The sequence below is a fragment of the Lynx rufus genome, unplaced genomic scaffold (genome assembly GCF_022079265.1).
Source record: "Lynx rufus isolate CCGP_SWC_20201006 ecotype Redwood Valley unplaced genomic scaffold, mLynRuf1.p SCAF_5, whole genome shotgun sequence".
Classification (NCBI taxonomy): Eukaryota; Metazoa; Chordata; class Mammalia; order Carnivora; family Felidae; genus Lynx; species Lynx rufus.
In genome coordinates this window covers 86,231,485-86,255,560 of record NW_025814867.1, presented here as the reverse complement: position 1 = coordinate 86,255,560, position 24,076 = coordinate 86,231,485, and the positions used below count along the sequence as shown (strand labels likewise).

Genomic DNA, 24,076 nt, shown 5'->3' with positions numbered 1-24,076 from the left:
AAACTGAAGGTTGACCAGAGAGTGGGGGGAGGGGAGAGGGGAAAATGGGTGATGGGCACTGAGTAGGGCACTTGTTGGAATGAGCATTGGGTGTCGTATGTAAGCGATGAACCATGGGAATCTACCCCCAAAACCAAGAGCACACTTTACACGCTGTATGTTAGCCAATTTGACAATAAATTATATTAAAAAAATTTTCTTTCCTTGTTACCACATGTACTTCAAAACAATCATTTTAAATTGTATAACGTTCTATTGAACTGATAAATCCTAATTTACCTTACTACTTATTACTTACACATTTTAGTTTGCTTTAAGCTGTTTTCCATCAACATCAATAATTATTTTTACCTCTTGTCCTATTTCCTTAAATTCATTCCCAGAGTAGGAATGACACATTAAAAAAATCTTAAATTTATATTAGAATTGGTATTACACTCTACAATCTCTAATACGTAAAAGAAAGAAACATTAGTTACTACAATGGAGTGAGCGAAAGATAGTAAGAAGGAGTAAAGAAGAAACAAAATTAAACATGAGTGTGACAATTATAGAAGTTGGGTAAATGAATACTTACAGGGTTAATTTTACTATTCTTCTATTATTGAATATATTTGACATGTTATATAGCAAAAAGTTAAAGTTACTACTTATCTCTTTTCTGTCTTTTCTGGAGATTTCTCCTACTCATCTCAAATTCTCTAAGATTACCAATAGCCGTTAGGCAATGAAATTCTTCAAGTTCTTTCAAGTATCCTTTTATGTAACTCTACAATAAAATCTTGCTGTTCAAAGCATGGCTCGTGGAATAGCACCATCATCACTGCTTGAGAATTTATTAGAAAGGTAAAATGCTTTCTTCCTGATAACTAAAACTAGCATATATATATAATTTTTTTTTTTTAGTTTTTATTTATTTTTGAGAGAGAGAGACAGAGAGAGACAGAGTGCAAGTAGGGGAGGAACAGAAAGAGAGGTAGACAAAGAATCTGAAGCAGGCTCTGGGCTCTGAATTGTCAGCACAGAGCCTGACGCACGAGCCGCAAGTTTATGACCTGAGCTGAATCAGATGCTTAACTGACTGAGCCACCCAGGTGCCCCTAAAAATTGTATTTTTAAAGGAACTTCATCACAAAAAGGTACTCAAATGTCCAATAAACATATGAAAAGGTGTCCAAGTTTATTATTTATCAAGGAAATGCAAAATAAGCCACAATGGATATCCCTACATCAGAATGGCTAAAATGAAAAAAAAAGATATGCCAAACACACAGAAGATATGTAGCAACTAGAACTCATACACTACTGGGGGTGGCAAAATTGGTACAGCCACTATGGAAAACTACTTGCAGTACCTACCAAAGCTGAACAGATGTATGTATCTATGACCCACCAATTCCTTTCCCAGGTACTTCCCCATCAGAAAGATATATATGTGTTGACCAACAGACATGTACAATATTGTTCAAAGCAACACTATTCCAAATAGCCCTAAATATATGTTTATTTACAAATTTGAGACAATAGGGGTGCCCCAGTGGCTCAGTTGGTTAAGTGTATGACTTCAGTTCAGGTTATGATCTCTTGGTTAGTGAGTCTGAGTCCTGCATTGGGATCTCTGCTGTCAGCACGAAGCCTACTTTGGATCCTCTGTCCCCACCACCCCCCCACCCAACTCCATCCCTTCCTTGCTTGCGATCTCTTTCTCTCAAAAATACATAAACATTAAAAAAAACCTGAGATGATATATGTAGTTCCACATTTTACTTTTTTCATTCACATTATGAACATTTCCCCATGTCATATGTTTTAATATGATTTTCAATGGCTATACAATATTACAAAGTATAGACAATCATACTTCATTAACCACTTCCCAAATGTAAGACATTTTAGGATGGTTTCAAAAATTTTTTGACTGTAGTTTCTGAATAAAATTAAAATAAAGATCCTGATGTATAAACCTTTATCACCATCTCTGATTACATCTTTAGGATAAATTCCTTGAAGAGGAATTAGTAGGTCAAAAGATATGCTTTTTCAAATACACATAATTATAACATATTGAAAGTACTCATTCCCCGGAACTCTACCACTGGGTTTTTCTTTAAAAGAAATGTCTGTCAAGAAGATGGGTAAAAACTGTCATTTTGGATGCTTATTTCACTTGTTATTGTTTTAGCATTCTTCTCACGTCCCTTGTTCAGTTACCTAATGAAGAGAGAATCTATTTCTTAGTGATCTGTCAGAAATGTGTAGTGCAAAGATATGATCCCTTTGCCATACATGGTATAAATATATTCTTCTTCAAGTTTTAATTTTGATTTTGATGTTTGATGACCACAGCCATTTCAAATCTCCCTAAATCCAGTCTCACCTTTCTAATCAGACACCTTTTCCTGAGAATGTATATGTCTTTTCTCTTTGCTCTAACTACTACACATCATCCATCTCAAGCAATACTCCCATTCTTACACTTATTCTTTACACAAATAAAAGTAATTCTGGTTTTGGCATCTAAGAGCTCTGCACAACTTTGCTGAAATGAGTCTTTGAGATGAGAAGAAAGGCTTCCCATTACGTATCTCTTTCCTATGTGCCTGAGTTTTTGAGGCGTTCTACAAAATGGAAAGCTATAAAAATTGACCTTCATTTAAAAGGTACAAACCTTGTCTGAAACTGCATCATGATTTCACTTCTGAGCACCTTATACAGCCCCTCCGGAACTTATTTCCTTTTAGTATCTGTTAAAGGAATCTTACTTTTTTCTTTCTGACCTTTTCCAAAGTTGCCTTCTTAAAGCATACAAGCTGCACACATTTCTATTTCTAGCTTTTCACAAGCTATGATGATTTACTTGCATTCTCTCAGACTTCCATCATATTCTACTTAGTTCTGTTAGTCAAAATTGGGATTAGAAAGGCAAATTCTCTCATTGTTTCCTGTACTGTCAACAGGGCAAATCAATAATCTGATTCTCTTCTTTGTAAAATCATTTGAAGTTTATGTCTATGAAAAGTATTCTAGGTTATCACTTTTTTCTTTTTCTTCTTCAATTAAATACATTATTTTTCACAGGTTATGTAAAATTACATGTAGATGTACATCTTTCTCGATATTCAGTGTTATTCCACATTTCTTCAATGGGTTTGTTTCTCTGAAATAATTTATGCCTTTTGTCCTCAGTCCCTTCATGAATCCTATTCCAACAAGTCCTGAATACCTATAGAGGTCACCTTTATTTCTTCATACTAAAACCTCACAGGATTTTGCTTAAGTTTATTTCCTGTAGTCGGAACTTTAGAATACAGATTACTGAGGCTACAAATAACGTCCCTGACCACGCTTTTCCCAGAATTTTCTGTTGTGTAATAATGGGGACCTTGTTAACTGCTAGTCATCTATTTCATGTGGTAACTGCCATCATATTGAGGTTTAGAATTTTACTCGTATTTTCCTGTCTCCCTCAGTTTTTTCCAAATAAAATCTTCTAGATTTGCTCATCAAGTTACCAGATGAATAAATTATTTTAGTTTCTGTGAAATGAAGCACAAAACCTATTATTCAAGGGAATCTTAAGTTGCCATCTGGAAAATTAAACCCTTTTAGAAATGACATTGTTTCATAATCAGTTATTGTTTTTCATTTATTTCTCTTCTCAAGTCCCAAACATCAAAATGAGAGATGGAAATAAGATGTGGTGAAGGTGTAATTATCATCCATCATAACAGTTTCAATATGGGAAACAAATTCATTTAGTTCCTTTTCAAGGAGTTTTCCACAGGTCTCTGATGATTCAACAGATATTAAAAAATCTGTGGATCCTTACGCTGATTCATACCATCTCTAAAATATATCATTCTCAAATTCTATAGCATTAAGAATCTATGGAAATACTTTCCAGTTTTAAAGATTTTTACTGATTATATTCTCCAAAGGTAAAAGATTTAAAAAGGGTGCCACTAGCGATAGTAAATTTGTGGCTCTTGACAAATCCTACAAAGGCACATGCAAAAATAACATACTGTGCCTGTATAGAAATAATTACACATAAAGCATACTGCCTTCAATCTAATACAAACCTTTAATCGTTAAGTTTGAAATAAAAGTTGAGTACTTTCACTTCAGATTAAAATTGCAGTATACAGTTAGCATAAATCAGGGAAAAAACCTTCTACGAAATATAATGTTTATTAATGTAGATCTTAGAAAGTTAAAAGATGTTGGTTATATCCTTAATGACCAATGAGTTACAAAGAAATAAGTCTTCAAAATGCTTAATAACCCAAATTGAAAGAACTATCTAGGAAACTTTAGCTCAAAATATTACCTCTATGAGTCACTGTCACCTAAAATAACTTAGTAATATTTGGTAAACGTTCATATTTAATCAATTTGAGAACACCTAAATTTAAAATTTTGTTTGCTAAAAAATGCCTTGTTTCATCCATTGGCTCCGATATTTACTGAATGACTCCTATATATCAGACTCTCTACCAAGTTTTATATGAAAATTAAATACTAGTTAGAAAATTAAATAAGAACAACACAACAAAAACCAAAAACACCAACGTCTTGGTTAAAGGAAAAATAAAGGATAATATTTCTTGTAATTCTTTTCATAACTTATAATCTCCTTTAAAAACAGATGTGGGGCACCTGGGTGGCTCAGTCAGTTAAGCATCTGACTTCAGCTTGGGTCATGATCTCACGGTTCGTGAGTTCGAGCCCCACATCAGGCTCTGTGCTGACAGCTCAGAGCCTGGAGCCTGCTTCAGATTCTGTGTCTCCCTCTCTCCCTCTGCCCCTCCCCTGCTCATGATCTATATCTCTCTCTCTCAAAAGTAAATAAACATTAAAAAAAAACAAAAAAACCAAAAACACAGTTGTAAGTTCCTTCCCCCCCCCCCATAGACTGCTACTTCAACTTGAGGTCCATATTCTTCTCTATTAAGATCCACTGTATTTCATAGTCTCACATTATAGCAATGCTCTTCTAACACAGAAACAAAGTGATTTTAACTTGTTTTAACAGAAAAACCAGGCGGATATAAAACTGCAAGGAAGATTATTTTCTACATTCTAATGAGGGCAGGTAGTATTATTTTCAAAAGCTTAAAAGTCTTTTATTAAAAAAAAAGAACCTAGCAGAAGTAATCACTGTGAAAATTACAAAAGGAAAATGTAGTTATGAGCAGTTTTTCAAATGACATATGAAAAATGGAGCATTAGAAAAACAAAAAGTATGTATTATAGAAGTAAAAATCCCAAGCACATTAACATGAAAAGTCTAAAAGCAATCTAAATCATATACCTCCTCATGCCAGAAAGGCACTACCATGAATCTCAAAATGTATCTGAAAAAGGCAGATCTGTAGATGGAGGTTAAAAATTAACTTGGGAGTATTTTGATCACTTACTCAGGCCTTTTGATCCCATGTCGTCAGGGATCTCCTGTAGAGAGTAGTTCCCAGAGAGCAAGCAATAAAAAGATAATCAAAGAAAATAGTTGTCAGTAATGCATAAAATTGGTGCTACAATAAGAGACAGTTCCAAGACCATTACAGGTGCACATATTTTAGAGCATTTTTGTAGATTTCTGAAAGTTTGAAATAAGCTAGCAGCTGAATGTAACCTACTAAAGGAATGGAAGTTCTAGCTTAGAGGCTGATTAGGGTAGAGAAGCAAAATTTGAAATCATTTCTTGATATTTTAAAAGTAAAATTCAGATTGTCTACATATAATGAAGATGTAGGATAAAATGGAACAATTCCAGAAGATCTATTACCAAAGACTGTCAATGTTATACCTAGAAATCAGTAAGTAGATTCTCAGGTATCCATAGTTTTTCTCTAAAATATTCTTTAAAGTATACTGTTTCTTCCAAGAACCCTTACATCAAATGATTCTATTGTAAACACATAACTTAAAAAAAATATTTACTTTAAATTATGAATTCCTAAGGTACCAGAAAAAGTTAAGATTGGTATAGAAGTTAATTTATGTCTGTTAAGATTGCCCCTGGTTAAGACAATTAGTAACCTGTTGCAGCTCTTGAAACTGTCTCCATGGTAACAACCAACTGCAGGGCAGTAGGTCCCTCTACATTTATTTTCAGTTGACCACTGGATCCACATACTTACGGTCAGCATCACTTGTTTCCTGCTCACTCTGGTCCTTGTTCTTGTAGAAGGGGAATTTTCGGGAAAAGAGGTTCTTTTTACGCTTGTCATTGAATGACTGCTGAAGAAGAGAAGGAGGGGCAAAACAAAGGGATGTCTACTATCTGTGTGTACAAAGGCCCAGCCTAGCAGCTCTGTGGAAGCTGACTCTTGTGACCACAGTGTGCAGTTTGTATATGAATTTTACTTTAATCACAAATAAAGTGAATTTTTAATTTTGTATTAACTCCTCTAATTCTAATGTTTCACAACTGAAAATACTGAAAAATTTACAGTGTAATTCAATAATACCTAAAAATACTGAATAAGTGCTACTTGATAAAAAAAAGGGAAGAGTAATTCAGATTAGTTACTACTACTACAGTATGACCCAAATTAACATATGTTCTTATCAATCCATATTTTTCTAGATTTCCAGGCATGAGGTGCTCTATAGCAAAAGTAATTTTAGATTGTTACTCTAGCTATTCAAATATTTTTTATGCAGTAGTAATCTTCCTTTCCCTTTGGTTTGAGCATATTTTCCCCCTCCCCCTTTTTGTGGCTCCAATGAACTAAGAAAAAGTCACTATTAAAAAAAGAACCAAAACAAGTGATAAGGTTGCTAGTGCTGAATACTTAAAAACAAGTGATCTTTTTTTTTGGAAGAGAAAAAGAGATAACTGAGTGTTTATGGTATGATTCAGAAATGAGAAAAAAACTAAGAGGTGTCCGTCAACCACGCAGAATGCAGCAAAAGATTTACTGATGCTATCTAACCAAAAAAGAAGAGTCAGAACTTTCCTGGTCAACTTGAATGCCATCATAACTGATTTATTTGTCTTTAAGCTCTACTATATTTATCTATTTTTAAAAGTATATATAAATAAACTAGAACCATATTTAATTAATTGGCACCATATCCTGAATAGAGGATAAAAAGCTTGGTGCCTATATAAAAGCCAAAAAGGCAATTAAGATTCTAATAGTTTTGGGGAACCTGGGTGGCTCAATTCATTAAGCATCCAACTTTGGCTCAGGTCATGATCTCACGGTTAGAGCCCCGCATCAGGTTCTCTGCTTTCAGTGCAGAGCCTGCTTTAGATCCTCTGTGCCGCCCCCCCCCCCCACCAACCGTCTGTCTGTCCCTCCCCAACTCATGCTCCCTCTTTCTTTCAAAAATAAACATTAAAAAAAAGAAGATTCTAATAGTTTAAAAGAAAAGATTCTAATAGTTTATACAGAACTACAATGGAAGAGTTGCACAGTTGATTTGATGTCCCTTATTGCACAGATGTTGGAAATAGGTTTTTTTTCCCTTCTTCAATGTCCCCACTTGTGCCTTCAGATTTAAAGCCATGTAGCATAAAGATGATGCTATTAAAGAGGAATAATTTCTTTTGTAATTTCTGTCACAGACATCCACGTCTTGAAGGACATGGCCTCACCTACCAATGACACTAGGAACCATTGCTACTTTTTTGAAGCAGGAATGATACAAAGGATGGAAATCTTGTTCTGACTTTTCTTGATTCAATCCATGTCTTAAAAATGCTATCATTATTTTGAAGTATATCCACACCAGGCAGTATGTTTTAGCATGCCTGTATTTTTTAAGCATGTGATGCTAGGTGATTAAGATGCTGAGGTAGATTAAAGTAATTATTGCGCAAATTCTATTGCTTGAAAGAATTTATTTTGTTAGAAATCTTAATGGAAAGATTAAACTTTCATTTTTACCTTTTCATATCAATAATTCAAGATTAATAAACTCATAGTTCATTAGTTCAACAGACTGTCTTAATTTCAATCCTAAAAATTGAAGGCTCTGATAACTCTAAGCAGAATTTAAAAATTAAGTTGATGAGAGCAATTCTGTCAAGAAATAAGGACTTTTATAAACTGTCAAGTAGCATTATTTAAATAAAAATATTTTCTTGAATCCAAATTTTAAGAAAAGAAAAATAGAAGAAAAGTTATGTTTCAATAGAGAAAAATTCATGGTAATCTAATTTAGGGAAGGACTAAATCTTTTTGTTCATGACAATCACTGAATCTAGTAATAATTTTTATGGTATCCCATAAAACTGATATGTTTTTAATAAAAGGTATTTATTTGCCCCTCTTACTGCATATATAGTGGTCAGAGTCAGTTTCACAGCAAACAACCAAAAGAAACATGAAGCTTAAAATGTTTTGATTTTTGGTATCTTTGCAGTTAGCCAAAATGAGATATCATAAAGATATCATAATAGAGAACAGAAAGAAATGCTGTTAGTTAAGAAAAGAATTAATTGTATTACATTTAACATCCTCCAGGTGAAGAATTTATTAAAAGTGAAAATAGCACAAAGCAAAGAAGACAAATATGTGTAGGGAAAACATAAAACTGAAGAAACATACTACCTCCAGTTTCTCTACATTTTCAATACAAAATACTGTTTAATTACTTATTGTTATTTATGCTACACTGCAGGAAAGACAGAGTGTAAAAAATATAAGAACTGATAAAATACCACAAATTCATGATATATATATTAAATACATAATTTCTATATGTGGTATTGCCAAAATAGCTAAATGAATGTTAAAAATGTTAATGAGAAACTGAAATGTTATAAGTCTGTAGTGGAAATAAGTCCATAAACCACCATTTAAGGAAAGGAAAAGAACTTAGAATGGGAAATGGTATTACGGAAAGGAATGCAGTTCTGTATCAATGGCAAGCGTATTTTTACCCCACTCAGTATCATGCATACTTTTGGTGCTGTGTTAGAACACAGTGACTGTGTATAAAGTTGGTTACAGTCAACAAACAAGACTAAGATTTAAATATGTCGTTAATTCAGTTAACTTCTTACAGTATGAAAGAAAAGTTACAACATGCAACCTCTTTTTCAATACATTGACAGTGTATTTTACTAAGTTATTTTTAAAGACATACATAAAATAAGCACAAAAAGCAAATCCTGAGCATTTACTTGGGATTTTTTTCTTCTCCCAAATTTCTATTTTACATATTGCTTCAGATCACACTATGTAATTTTTTATTTTCTGAAAGCTACAATTTTAAACTAATTTATCATTTCTAAAATAACTGAATACATTATATAATTTACTTAGATTTAATTTCTTTGATCAAGGATATTTATCTTAAAGGCTTTAAGTTTATGTGCTTAGTTTTATCAGAGAAGCACAAATGACAGGGTTAATTAAAATTTGTTGAGTTAACTTCCCACATTCATTTGAGATATGATCAAAAGATGATAAAACTTGTGTTAGATCAAAAAACAAAAAACCCAAACACAAAACATTCCTATGAATAGTATTTCAAGACAACATATATGTTCAGCTTATTTCTTTAGGCTTATTGCTACCATATTCTGTTGTAGTAATTACATACATAGTACAGGACAAAGCCTATAATAGCTCCTTCATCTATGGGCATCCATTATATTTAAGCAGAATTTAACAATGAAAACAAAAACACGTTTAAAATTATATATGAAAGAGTTTACAAGTATTTCTTGACCATCTGTAATTCCCCCTCTTGACTGTCTCTTTATTTCCTCAAAATAAAAATTCATATTGATTCAAATATTTAAAGCATGGGTTTTCCTTAATAAATTATATTAGGCACAAAGAAGGGCAATAAAAAATTTCCACAAATTAACTTACAAAAACCTGTAAACTTACATTATGACCTAGTTAATAATATTTTGGGGCATATTTTCTCAGAACATGTATTATTAAATTAGCTGCATGATTAATACTGATGATACAAGTTTCTAACTGGACATCTGAATGAAGGCTGAATTTATTTCACTTGTATAAATAACCTCACCAAAGTATATTAAGAATATATGAAATGAGGGGTCCCTGGATGACTTAGTCCCACTCTTAATTTTGGCTCAGGTCATGATCTCACAGTTCGTGAGTTTGAGGCCCGCACTGGCCTCTGTGTTGATGGTGCAGAGCCTGCCTGGGATTCTTTCTCTCTCTCTGTCCCTCTCTGCCCCTCCCCCTTCTCATGCGTGCTCTCTCTCTCTCAAAATAAATAACTTAATTGAAAAATGTCTGTAAGATGACTGCTTTAATTTAATAAATTAAATTACTTCAGTAATACTTAAATTACTTCAGTATCTACTATGCGAAAGCACCATAGCAACACCTGTTGATGGTTAACTCTTAACAGCAAAATCCTTCTAATTTTAATAATGTATTTCCAGCAAGAATTAAGAAAAAACCTACTATCCTCAATTACTAATATCTAGAAATATGAAATTTCATATACTCACCCCTTTATCTCCTCTTGTTTTAGAATTAAATTTCACTGTTTTTAACCGGGCTCGTTCTTTCTTCTCAACTCTGTCAAAGTATAGAATGCTATTTTTAAAGTATACTGAAATATCTAAGGGCCTAACTAGAAATCATTAAAACTGATACTTTAATATAGGGCATTTTTATATTCTAAAGTCTTCAGAAGTCATCTAGGTTTGCATCTCAAAATTAATTATAATTTCTAAAATGAAATACAGGGCTCATTTTATTATGAAACAAAACCACTTGTGAAGTATCAAAATACAGTACATGTGTACTTATAAATGTACTCAATTCCATAATTATATTAAAATTATTATGAGGAACCACTTCTGAATTGAGCAATTTGCCAGATTTTGTTTTTTTTGTTATTGTTTAAATATTAGCTTAGCACGGGGCATACACATATGCCAAAAATTAAGTGTAAGAGAGTGAACAAATAAGGCAAAATGTTAACAACTGGTAAAAGTAGGTGAAGGATATGTGGATTTCTTGTACTATTGTTTCTTGTACTATTCTTCCTCTTGTTACTTATTTTTCTGTAGCTCTGACATTTTTATAAAAAAATGGGAAGTACAAAAATTAAATTTAGCTCCAGTGATACACTTGTGTAAATATAGAAAGAAACCAATTACAGTATTCAAAAACTTTAAAGTATCTTTGGAAGGAGATACAAAGACTTGGTAATCTTAGTTATCCTTAGTTATCCCTCTACAGGTGAAATTGGTGCCAAGGGAACAAGCTTAAGATAAGGAAGCCTGTACAGCTTTTAGATCTTATGAATTCTGAAACTTGTTAAAGTGCCAAGTATTCAAAATAAGCAAGCCAACAAAACTACATCAAAACAAATGTTTCATGTAGATTGTAATACCAATATGAACCTCGCAAAATTTCCTGTAAATTAAGCTTTTATAAATCCTCAATTTCAACATAGATATTACGTTAGTATATAGCAGAAAAACTTACCACAACAGGTTGTGTATTTCCTTCATTATCTAGCTATACAGTTTTACCGTGGATACAGAAGAACCTTAGTAGTCAAGGATTTGAAACTTGTTTTTATTGTGCTAGAACAGTCCATGACATGATTAGAGAGTCCATGAGATGATTAACTAATTTATAATTCTGCCTAGGTACTTACTGAGGGCACTGCAAAACTAACATTTAGTGAGTAAACGTTTACAACTCAAAATGGCTTTGTTTTCGCATCATTATCTTGTTCACTAGTTGATTGATTTAAATTGTGCTTAACTGTAAATACTATTCCTGAAAGAAAACTAAGAACTGTAGTAACTACAATTCCTTGTGCTATTATTAGAAGTACAGAGGTCTAAGAAAGGGATAGTTCTGTTTTAAGAAAACAGAAGTTTTGAATACATTCAAGAACAAAACGGCATAATTAGTTGTGGTTTCATACTATAGCTTATGGAAGAAAAATTATATAAATAAATGAATAAACATAAAAAAACAAAAAAAAATCCCACAAAATTCAACTTTATGGAATTTTTGTACAAAATAAAAAGAATCTCTTTTCATCAAAGCCAGTGTTTTCTTATTAGTTGCAGGCACACATAAAGTCTATGAGAGATATGAGGTACCAAAGGATAAGACAATTTTTAGGAACTCTGACTTTGATATTTAAGATGTGAGATTTTTACTGACTCAACAAGGCACAGAGGAAGCATTTCTGAATTTAAAGCAGACTATGTTCTATTCTAGGAGAAAAGTTATGCTGAGGGCTGCATTGCTAAAAGAGGAGTTGCCTCTTTATAAGATCTAGCCAAATAGCTGGAGCTTGCTAAATATATGGATCTAGCATAGAACAGTCATAAATCCCCAAACCACAAATACAAATCTAGGTAAGATTTTAATATTCCTACTCTTCAACTTCTACAAGCAGTTATACAAATATATACAGGTAGAGGTTTATAAATAGGTACATGATTTGGCATACTTATCAATTACAGAGGCTCTTAACAAAATAAGTATAAATCCAACTCATTAGAACAGAACAAGTGTATTCCATCATAAGCTTGACCTGAAGTGAATTAACTAGCTACACTAAACACTAATGTCTCTTTACCAATTTTGGCTGGCTATCTTAAAACTTAAAGAGGCTTTTAGGCAATGATTTGTACAAATCAGATCTCACAAAAAAGCTATTTCGGGGGAATTACGAACTGACATCTTAATACCATTTCTCACGAAAGTAGGGGCATTCAGCAGCATTTCGTAGACCTTAGAGAGGATTGTCTATACTGGGATCATCCTATCTATGTCTATACTTGACCACTTTTCCAGTAGACAGTAAGTATCAATCATGATAATAAGTGGTTAAAAGCAAAGAGGAAAGACCAGTGAATGTACCAATACTTCTAAATTAATTAAGAAAAAAGATGTGAAGCAAGTAACAAGATAGTTCTAAACATTTCACATTTATTTACACTTCCATTTTTTAAGTCTAAAGGAGGCAATTCATATAATCAAAAATGTAAAGTTTAAGATTCCATCACCACCTACATGAGAAAACTACAAAGGCTTTTAAATCTCTCTCCCTCCAATGGTATAGATACATGGCAAAGTTATTTAAAAACCTTTGGGGGCATCATATTCTTTAATTACGTCACTGGTTACAACATAAGGTGAACAAAATCAAATGATTGTGAAACACAATATGGAAAACCAAGCATCACCATCTTGGTAAAATAATTTTAAAAATCAACAATTATTTATGTTGCCCTACTTTCAAGTGGTAAGACTGTACCAGACTTATATTTACCTGCGTTTACTGGGAATTACTCCAACTTCATCACTCTCTCCATCTGGTGTAACCTGCCTGGCTTGCCACCATTCATCATCAGAAGCATTAATAACATGGAGGATATCTCCAAATTTGAAGTTCAAGCCCTGACTGGGAAGGCCACTGTCTTTAGTCTTGTCGTAATCAAAAAGCGCTCTAGATTAAGAAGAAAAAAAAGTCTATGATTATTTGTCATGATGTTCATTCCAATATTAAATGAACACAGGATTCTGAAAGTGTATATAATCCAGGTAAATAATTAAACAAGATACCATGGTGGGCAAAATAATGCCAAGCTCAAATTTGCACTACATACGGAAGGACAGACAAAAAAAGAAACAGTAAAAGTGACTTATGCTAACAGTTTTCTAAAATTAGGTACCACCTTATTTCTTTCAATATTGGACGAGAAATTAAAAAAAAAAATGCTTTTAGTGTAATCCACTGGCAACTCATATTGAATTCTAAAATGAAGACAAACCTAGAGAGTTGCTCTAAATTAATAAACAAAAAGTAAATATTAAGAGATACTCTTCTCTTTATTTTGGCTACACATACTTGGGAAAACAAACTCCCTGAAAGATTTGATTCATTAGTTGCAGAGTGTAAGACTAGATTAACAGAGTGACTATTGTGTCAGTTAATTATTCCTTCTATTTGTTCACAGAACTAGAGTAACAGAATTTTCTGAGTCAATAACAATGATGAAAACTAACTATACAGGCCTTTAACAGCTGCTAAATATTTTGGAAAAAATACTGTATTAATATAGTAATTGCAAAATGTTAAGAATCTTTTAAAATTTGATAAAAATACTGTGTTCTATTAGTATACAATACTTAAATTCTCATCCAAAGTAGTTCTCTCAAAAGTAAAGGAAAGAATCCCAGCAATTACATTTATAATACAATTTATTTATTCTTTAGTTCTAATTTGGCAACTGGAAATTAGGATACAAATCATATTCCTTTCTGTGTTACCCAATTTTTTAAACCTATCTCTCTTTTTAAAAAAAATTTTATTTAAATTCCAGTTAGTTAATAAACAATGTAATATTAATTTTGGGTGTATAATATACTCATTCAATACTTCCACACATCACCTGGTGCTCATCACAAGTGCACTCTTTAATCCTCATCACCTATTTAACCCATCTTCTCACACACTTCCCTTCTGGTAACCATTAGTTTGTTCTATATAGTTAAGAGTCTGTTTCTTGGTTTGTCTCTCTCCCTCTTTTCTCCCCACTATGTTCATTTGTTTTATTTTGTGAATTCCACATATGAGTGAAATCATATGGCATTTGTCTTTTTCTGACTTATTTCACTTAGATTAATACTTTCTAGCTCCATCCATGCTGTTGCAAAAGGCAAGATTTCATTCATTTTTTATGGCTGAGTAATATTCCATTGTGTGTGTGTGTCTATGTGTATACACCACAACTTCATTATCTATTCTGCAGTCAATGGACACTTGGGCTGTTTCCCTAATTTGGCTATTGCAGATAAGGCTGCTATAAAGATGGGTGGGGGGACATTTATCCCTCTGAATTAGTATTTTTGTATTCTTGAGGCAAATACCTCATAGTGCTACTGCTGGATCTTAGGTAGACCTATTCATTATTGCAGATTGGAGGAAGCTTAAATGGGGTGTCTGAAGAGAGGGCTACTGAAATAAGGTTTACTCCACCAGATCCTAGAAATGCTCAGGAAGTAGAAGTGTACAGAATTCAGGTAGGCAGAGGTAAGTTACAGCAGTGAAAACAAAAGAACTGGTGAAAACACTTCATATAGCACTTAGAACCTCTAGATCCCTTCTCTTGTTCCCAGACCCAGAAGACAAGAGGTTTAGTTTCTAAAGAAACTGAATTTGGTAAGTTCTGTACTCTAGAACTTGATGGGGAACGTGGTGCTGGGCTAAAGAGATAAAAAGTAATCTGCACACTGAAAATGGAAATTCTAGCAACCTTGTTTATACTGCAGGCAAGAGATTAAGGATTCTTTTCTAGAGATATTTAATGACCCCAAACAATGACCTCGGGTGGGAAAGGGCAACGAACAAAGCCAAGTATTTTATAGTTAAATCCAGCTAGCTTCATTCTCCATTCATAAGAATAGAAAATAAGGATCACTAAATATTTAAAGATCATCTCACACATGAAAAACAAGAAAAGAGGCAAACTAGAAAAAAAAGAAATACAGAGAATGCACAGAATTCAAGAAGCAGAACATTAGAGAAAATGAGAAGATATTAGGTCCATGAAATAAAAAGACGACAAAAAATGATCAAATAAGAAGAGGCTTTTAGAAAATAAAATAGGATATCATACCTTCCTCCATACCCCAAATACTCTATGAAGGAGAAGGCAAAGTAAAGTCATTTTCAGACATGCTAACACTCAAAAAATGTCCCCCATATACTCTTTTTTCAAGAATTTATTGGAGAATGTGCTTTATTAAAGGAAAGTAAATTGAGAAAGAAAATGTGGCACTGAAAAAAACAGACTCTGACATAGCAGAGTGCTAAAAGGCATAGGACAGGGGCACCTGGTGGCTCAGTTGGTTAAGCATCTGACTCCTGATCTGGCTCAGGCCATGATCTCATGGTTTCCTGAGATCAAGCCCTGTACTGGGCTCTGTGCTGTCAGCGAGAGCCTACTTGAGATTCATATTCATTCCCTCTCTCTCTCTCTCTCTCTCCCCCCGCCCCTTCCTCCCTCCCTCCTCCACTCATGCTTTCTCTCTTTCAAAATAAATAAATAAACTTAAAAAAATAAAAGGAATAGGACAGTGGCAAAGGCAAGTCTCATATGAGATCTACACAGCAAGTCTATAAAGTAACTAGTCCAGACTGGAACAGAAAGATAGAAAAAATCTGAAGTGTAAGATCATATGTACAACCACATGTTTCTTTAAGTGAAAAACTCTAGAGTCTATTGTAAGATAAAGAAAGATACTTAGTAATAAGTACATGAACAATTAAGCAAATATAAATGAGATGATTATTATGCCTAGGAAAAATGAAGGGCTGCAGAAGAAAGGAAGGATGGGGGCGCCTGGGTGGCGCAGTCGGTTAAGCGTCCGACTTCAGCCAGGTCACGATCTCGCGGTCTGTGGGTTCGAGCCCCGCGTCGGGCTCTGGGCTGATGGCTCAGAGCCTGGAGCCTGTTTCTGGTTCTGTGTCTCCCTCTCTCTCTGCCCCTCCCCCGTTCATGCTCTGCCTCTCTCTGTCCCAAAAATAAATAAAAACGTTGAAAAAAAAAATTAAAAAAAAAAAAAAAAGAAGAAAGGAAGGATGGTGTTATAATATACTACTTGAGTAATGACAGATACTATAATAGTCACATGATTAAATGCTATTAATTTTATTAACAGTGATGACACTATGTTTGAGTGATAAAGGATGAAGAATAGTTTGGTATGAAAGAGAAAGTTATCTACAATGGTAAACTGGAAAACAGCAGTATATGCACATTATTTAGAAATTTGGGGGTAAAGACAAGGGACTTTGCTAAGAAAATGGAGGATGACTGTTTTCAGAGAATGAAATTAGGGATTTTTGGAGGTGACAGATATTTTTTATTATTATTTTTTACAACGTTTATTTATTTTTCAGAGGAGAGAGACAGAGCACGAGTCGAGGAGGGGCAGAGAGAGAGAGCAAGACACAGAATCTGAACCAGGCTCCAGGCTCTGAGCTGTTAGTACCGAGCCCAACCTGGGGCTCAAACGTGTGAACCGCGAGATCATGACCTGAGCCAAAGGTGGACATTTAACTGACGGAGCCACCTGGAAGCCCCCATTACATTTTTTTGATAGTATATGACTTGCAAAAATAAGGTACTTCTTTAAAAAATAACAAAAAGTAAAGATGACTCATTAAAGGTGCCTGAAACAAATGTAATGTCTTGATTTATATGCCTTTGTAAGTTTTTAATAAATCACTATTAAAGGCAACACCTAATTATATTAAAATTAGAAAATATAGGCAAGAAGAAGAAAATGAAAAAAGGAGAGTATAAACAAATCTGTTTTTCCTTTTTCTGTAGATATCAGTATCACATAAAACACTTTGGAACAGAATAATTTAATAAATAAAATTTAATAAATAATGTATAGAAATAATAAATAATAAATCTAAATAAAATTTAATAAATATTACAATAATTAGTGGAAGAAGAGAAAAATCTGATAGACTAAGGATTCCCAGATCATTGGTAGGGCAGGAGGAATGAAAGGGGTAGGAAAAGAACAAGTGAAGAAAGTGAGAACAGTTTCCTTTTGTTATGTATCACAGAATAACATTTGAGACAGTAAGTCATATCATATGTAAACAAGTATAGAATACATGCTTGTTTGCATAGATGTTTTTATACATATGCACAAACACATATGGGATACATGTCTATTTTATGTAAGATACATCATCTCTCATCAGAAGAATAAATAAAACATACTAGGAAATGTTCCTCAGTAAGATCAGAAGAAATGAACAAAATTAATGAAGAATGGTACAGATTACCTGTAGTCATCAACTAAAGTTAAACTAACAGTGCAATAAAGTGCTGAGTAAAGGCTCTGCTGAAAAGAGTATACAGAATACAAATAGGTCATCTGTGTAAGTCTTATTAGCCAATGAAATAAAAAAGAACAGTTTAAATTCAAAAAATACATGTAGAAATTCCCTGAATCTGTGTTCTCTACTGAGGCTACTCACATTTTAAGCTATTATTTACATATGCTCCCTTTGCTATTATGGACATTACTGTAGTAGTTAAATGTTAGAGAACAGTTTATTATAAAGAATATAAGTAAGTGTTGGATGATGTGACATACCAAGCTATAATACAGTCACTCAGGAAAATAACTTAAAAATTTTTTTCTCCCACATTTATTTTGTCTTTATCATGCCATTATTATTCAAGAGGTTGTACAACTTTAATACAATTATAGTAACATTCCAATTCTTGAAAGACAGTCAAGAAATCAATCCTAAAATAACATTTCTTTGGTTTACAATAGATTTTTTCTTTTTTCTTTTTTTTTATATTTTATTTTTAAGTAATTTCTATACCCAACATGGGGATTGAACTCATAATCCTGAGATCAGGAGTCATATGCTCCACCAACTGAGCCAGACAGGTGGCAATATATTCTTTGCAATCTATTCTTCTACAGTAAAACTAAGTCATAGTAAAAAATGTGAAGGACTCTGCATGCATGCATAAATAAGGACTGCCATAATTAGAAGTAAAAAAATTTACCTGACATAGAGGGATCGCTTCTGGCTAGTTCGAAGAGAACCTGATCCTGAACTAATGCTACTATTCATCATCTGCTCCCGTAAGTCATGTATTTTGGCTTCAAAACGACTGTATTCTGATGGGGAAAAAAATAAATTTATACTTTACACTCTAAAAAAATAAGTTACTTGAATATAAAGTATTAAATACATTAGCTGGCTTATAATAATTATATGAGGTTAGAACCTTGAAAGAGTAATCTGTGTAAGATTTTTGGACAAAATGCAAATTTCAAAAAACCAACAATTTTCCAAATGTACCATAAATTAGAACTGGCTGAATTAGAATTTTCTCATATGCTATTTTAAAGTTCATATTACATTTAATCAATTAAAAGACAACTTTCATGCATCAAATAGTGGTATCAACCTCACATTACTGTCTAACTGTAAATTCTAAAGATTAAAATTCAGAATTTATTCTGATTTTTGTACTTAAAAAAAGAATCCTATAATGATTTATACTAGATACTTTGTTTACTGATTTTTCCCCTTGAGGAAATCAGTTACTTTTATGTGCTTAAACACAGAACTTGTGTACAGTCAATAATATGGCAAAAGTCAACAATACAGGAAAAATATGCCTTAAAAACTGTACATTAAATTTACTTCAACTCATTTTATGATTTGTAAATTCTCAAAATACCAAAATAAGATACAAAACAATTTGAATAAACATTTTAAGATCATTTTTATATAAAGCAAGTGTGATTTTGACGATGAATTATTTTAAACTATATCATATAGTAAAAACTACTAAATCTATTAATAAAACCATAAGCACTTTTTCAAATACACTGCATTACACATTTACACACCTTTATACCTTTTTCTCTATAACAAACTATTTTATAGAAATTAGGGTAGATCTCCTCAGATTTTCTTACAAATACAAACGGTCTTAAAGCAAGAGCAAATATCTTGCTTGGGAGTTTGTATAGTTTAAGAAGACAGAGGAAGAGCAAACATGATTATTGTGGAGTTATTCTTTTTACCATAGACACCATGTTTGTTTTATGGATACTAAGATTAATTGAAGCAACAGTTCATCAAAAAACTCAAAAACATTTAATAGTTCAAACTAGTAAGTAATAAAGTGTTCTTTTTTTAAATATTTATTTTTGAGAGAGAGAGAAAGAGAGAGCACAAGTGGGGGAGGGGCAGAGAGCTAGGAGGACAGAGGATATGAAGTGGACTCCGCATTGACAGCACAGAGCCCAATGTGGGGCTTGAACTCACGAACCGTGAGACCATGACCTGAGCCGAGGTCGGATGCTCAACCGACTTAGCCACCCAGGCGCCCCTTTTACTATCCTGTAAAAATATGACAGAGGGGTGCCTGGGTGGCTCAGTCGGTTAAGCAGCCGGCTTTGGCTCAGGTCATGATCTCCCAGTCTGTGGGTTCGCTCCACGTCGGGCTCTGTGCTGACAGCTCAGAGCCTGGAGCCTGTTTCAGATTCTGTGTCTCCCTCTCTCTGACCCTCCCCCATTCATGCTCTGTCTCTCTCTGTCTCAAAAATAAATAAATGTTAAAAAAAAATATAACAGAAAATTTAAAATACAAATGTTAGTAGACAGTAATAATGTGTCCAGTACAATTCAACAATTAACAGTTCATGGCATTGAGGCGCCTGGGTGACTCAGTTGGTTAAGTGTCCAACTCTTTTTTTTTTTTTTTTTAATTTTTTTTTCAACATTTATTTATTTTTGGGACAGAGAGAGACAGAGCATGAACGGGGGAGGGGCAGAGAGAGAGGGAGACACAGAATCGGAAACAGGCTCCAGGCTCTGAGCCATCAGCCCAGAGCCCGACGCGGGGCTCGAACTCACGGACCGCGAGATCGTGACCTGGCTGAAGTCGGACGCTTAACCGACTGCGCCACCCAGGCGCCCCAAGTGTCCAACTCTTAATTTTGGCTCAGGTCATGACCCCAGAGCCCTGTGGGACTGAGTCCTGTGTGGGATCCATGCTGAGCATGGAGCCTGCTTAAGATTCTCTCTCTCTCTCCCTGTCCCTCTCCCTTTCTCACTCTAAAGAAAAAAAGAAAGAAAAACAAAAACAACTCATGGCAAACTTTTATTTGCAAAGGCACAGTGAAAATAGAGATAGACTGATGGATGGAGGTACAAATACTGGTTCCTCTTATTGTTAAAAGTTTTATTTATTTAAGTAATTTATACATTCAACGTGAGGCTCAAACTCATGATACCAAGATCAAGAATCACATGCTCCTTTGAGCCCATCAGGCAGCCCTATACTGGTTCTTCTAATTAAAAATTAAAACCATTAAGTTTGTAATTAACGTCTTCTATCTTCTATCTATATGTGCTTTCTTGCATAAGACGAATCCTAGTTCTCGCGACACTGGGAATAACAGAATTAGAGTATTACACGGGGACTTTTTAATTTTTTCCAGTATTACATTTACAACAGCCTTGAAATAACGACACCAACAACTAAGACCACGACATCGTTTTTGAAAACAGTTAACTACTTTCCCTACTTCCTTTTAACCTTAAAGCATGGTCTAGTAGGGATGAATATATATATATATATATATATATATATATATATATATATAGTTTAATTGCTGTTTTAAAATTACTTGGAGTAGTTCCTCCTTAGGTGTTAATGTTGCCAACTATCCAGTTGGCTCATTTCTTATACACTTAAATTCATTTGTTCTTTTTTATTGTCAATTTTGACATTTAGGGGTGGCTTTTAAGAGTTTCATTTTTTTAAATAGGTAGGTAAAATAGTTTCAAGGTCATATCTGTAAAACAAGGATATTAAAAAAGAAGTCTAGGTTCTAGTCCTCTCTTCTACCCTAAATTATATTAAACATTTATATATACGGTCATTATATATAAATCACAAATATAAATATAATAAACATTTATATATAAACATTATATATAAACATTTACAGAAAGGCTTATTCCTCCATTTTTAATAGAAGCAGATACACATATATATGTAAACACATTTACATATACTTATTCTAGAGTATTTGAATATATATAATACATAATTATGTACACATTATGTATATATATTCACACACATATATGTATTGCCCACTTTTATAAATTAATTTTATTTGTTTATTTTTGAGAGAGAGAGAGAGAGAGAGAGAAAAGCAGGGCTCGAGCTCACCTGAGCCGAAGTCAGACACTTAATGACTGATCACCCAGGCGCCCAATTATTTTATTTATCTTTTAAAAAGATACAGCAACAACACTGTATAGTAGCATGACAGATGTCCCTCATTCTTTTTTAATAGCTATATAGTTCTTTTGCTTTTAACCTTCATCTCTTTGTTACAACAAAATACTGGAAAGAGTTACATTCTGCCTTATCAGCAAATCTGAAAATTGTTTTCTTTGAACTAAGGTAACGTTTGATATGACTGAAGTTGTTTGATCTCCATTCTATTCATACTATACCTTATTTATATGTAGGCAAGGCTTCTGTGCGAATAATTGTGTCAGGGTATATTTTCCAAAGATACATGCCTGTATCCCACATGTTCTTGTACTGTGACCTTGCCATTCCCCCATTAATTGGGCAGACTCTAATCACTCTCTCCTTGAATTTGGGCTGGTCTTATAACTCACAAGCAAGCAAATATGGTCTTATAACTCACAAGCAAGCAAATATGGTAGAAATGATTCTATGTGACTTTCAAAGTTAAATTAGAAGAGGCCACAAAACTTTTCCCTGTTTCTTTAGGGATGCTTGTCTGGGGTAAGTCAGATACCATGTAAGAAGTCTGACAACCCTCAAAGAACCATGCTGCAGAGGTCACGTGATGGTGTTCTGAGCCCTAACTTCCAGCCAGTTATCACCAAGGCACAAGACAAGGGGAGTAAAGCTATTGTGGACCTTCACCGACCAGCTGAATCCCATTAAGTGACCTTAGTCTATGCTACAAAGACCATCCAGACAAAATCCTGCCTGAATTCCTAATCTACAGAATCCATAAAATGGTTATTGTTTCAATCCACTAAGCTTTGGAGTAGTTATGAAGCAACAGTAACGGGAACACACTTCCTCTGTGCAGTCTATTTTATTTGGTCATACACACCCACACACCAAGGACAAGCCTTCCTAAATTTAAAAATACATATGAAATTCCTAAAACAAAGAATAAGTTTTATATACTTTCAAAAATAAATATATAAATATAAAATTAGTACAGTTTATTCTTTTGTTCTAATGATAACCTTTTGTTTGGCTTTTGCCCCCTCCACCATGAGCAATCACTTCAGAGCCAAACTGAAATATTATCCTTTTATGTACAGTTAAAAACTTTAAAGCAATCACAAAGCTTATTCTATTTTCATAGCATCTTCAAACTCCCCATTTTCTAATAATTATACTTTATCCAAATTGTCAGAGCATACAGTCTTTTCATATTATACACTCTCCCCTTACAACTATCGTAACTAATTGCAATTAATTGCTAGCATCAGTCTTTATGTCAGTATCTCTCCCATCATTTTGAGTGTCTGAACTTTGTTCTCTCTTCTCAGAGTGTTTATATGAACAGTATCATCAGAATACCAATCTGTTGTTGATACATTTGACTGCAGCCTTTATATGTGAAAGTCTATTTGATTCAGTTTCTTTCCTTGATTCTTTGAAAATGTTGACTCCACTGTCTCCTTTAAACCATTGCTAATGAAGTTCTAATGACTACCTCATTTTCTTTCATTTAAAGAGCAATGTTTTTCCTTTGGCCTGGAATTCAAGTGAATTTTTCTTTTTCTTTTCTAATTTTTTTTTAATCAAAAAAAATTTTTTTAATCTTTGTTTATTTTTGAGAGAGAGAGGAAGAGAGTACAAGTAGGGGAGGAACAGAGACAGAAGGAGACACAGAATCCGAAGCAGGCTCCAGGCTCTGAGCTGTCAGCACAGAGCCTGATGCGGGGCTTGAATTCATGAACCTTGAGATCATGACCTGAGCTGAAGTCGGATGCTTAACTGACTGAGCCACCCAGGCACCCCTAAGTTAATTTATTTTGAGAGAGAAAGAGGGAGTGTGTGTGCAGGAGCAGGGAAGGGGCAGAGAGGGAGAGAATCCCATGCAGGTTTCTCTGTCAGCAGGGAGTCCAAAGCAGGGTTCAAATCCACAAACCATGGGATCATGACCTGAGCCAAAATCAAGAGTCAGGCATTTAACTGACTGAGCCACCCAGGTGCCCCTTTTTCTTTTATTTTTTGAGGTTTTTGTTATCATTTACTTATGAAGTTAAAAATGAGTGATAGAGGGGCACCTGGGTGGCTCAGTTGGTTAAGCATCCAACTTCAGCTCAGGTCATGATCTCACAACTCACGAGTTCAATCCCCATAACGGGCTTACTTTTATCAGTGCAGAGGTGGCTTTGGATCCTCTGTCCCCCTGTCATGCTCTCTCAAAAATAAACAAACATTAAAAAAAAATGAGTGATAGTTAAAACTGCCATACAACTTTTTGGTTTGTTCTCAATT

At 33.8% G+C, this 24,076-nt stretch overlaps 1 protein-coding gene across 10 annotated transcripts in view; it reads right to left on the bottom strand.

The window, feature by feature from the left end:
• The window catches only part of DLG1 (discs large MAGUK scaffold protein 1), a 275,223-nt gene that overhangs the window by 32,074 nt on the left and 219,073 nt on the right, over positions 1-24,076 (bottom strand). For 5 of the 10 annotated variants that reach the window (XM_047100299.1, XM_047100300.1, XM_047100296.1 and 2 more), the window contains 4 exons: positions 18,545-18,659; positions 13,261-13,437; positions 10,460-10,529; positions 6,144-6,243 (listed from right to left, as the gene is read on the bottom strand). In XM_047100299.1, the coding sequence (XP_046956255.1) occupies positions 6,144-6,243; positions 10,460-10,529; positions 13,261-13,437; positions 18,545-18,659 (462 nt within the window). Of the gene's footprint in view, positions 1-5,420; positions 5,455-6,143; positions 6,244-10,459; positions 10,530-13,260; positions 13,438-18,544; positions 18,660-24,076 lie in introns of all 10 variants that reach the window. The other 5 variants (XM_047100302.1, XM_047100305.1, XM_047100306.1 and 2 more) reach the window with 2 other exon arrangements.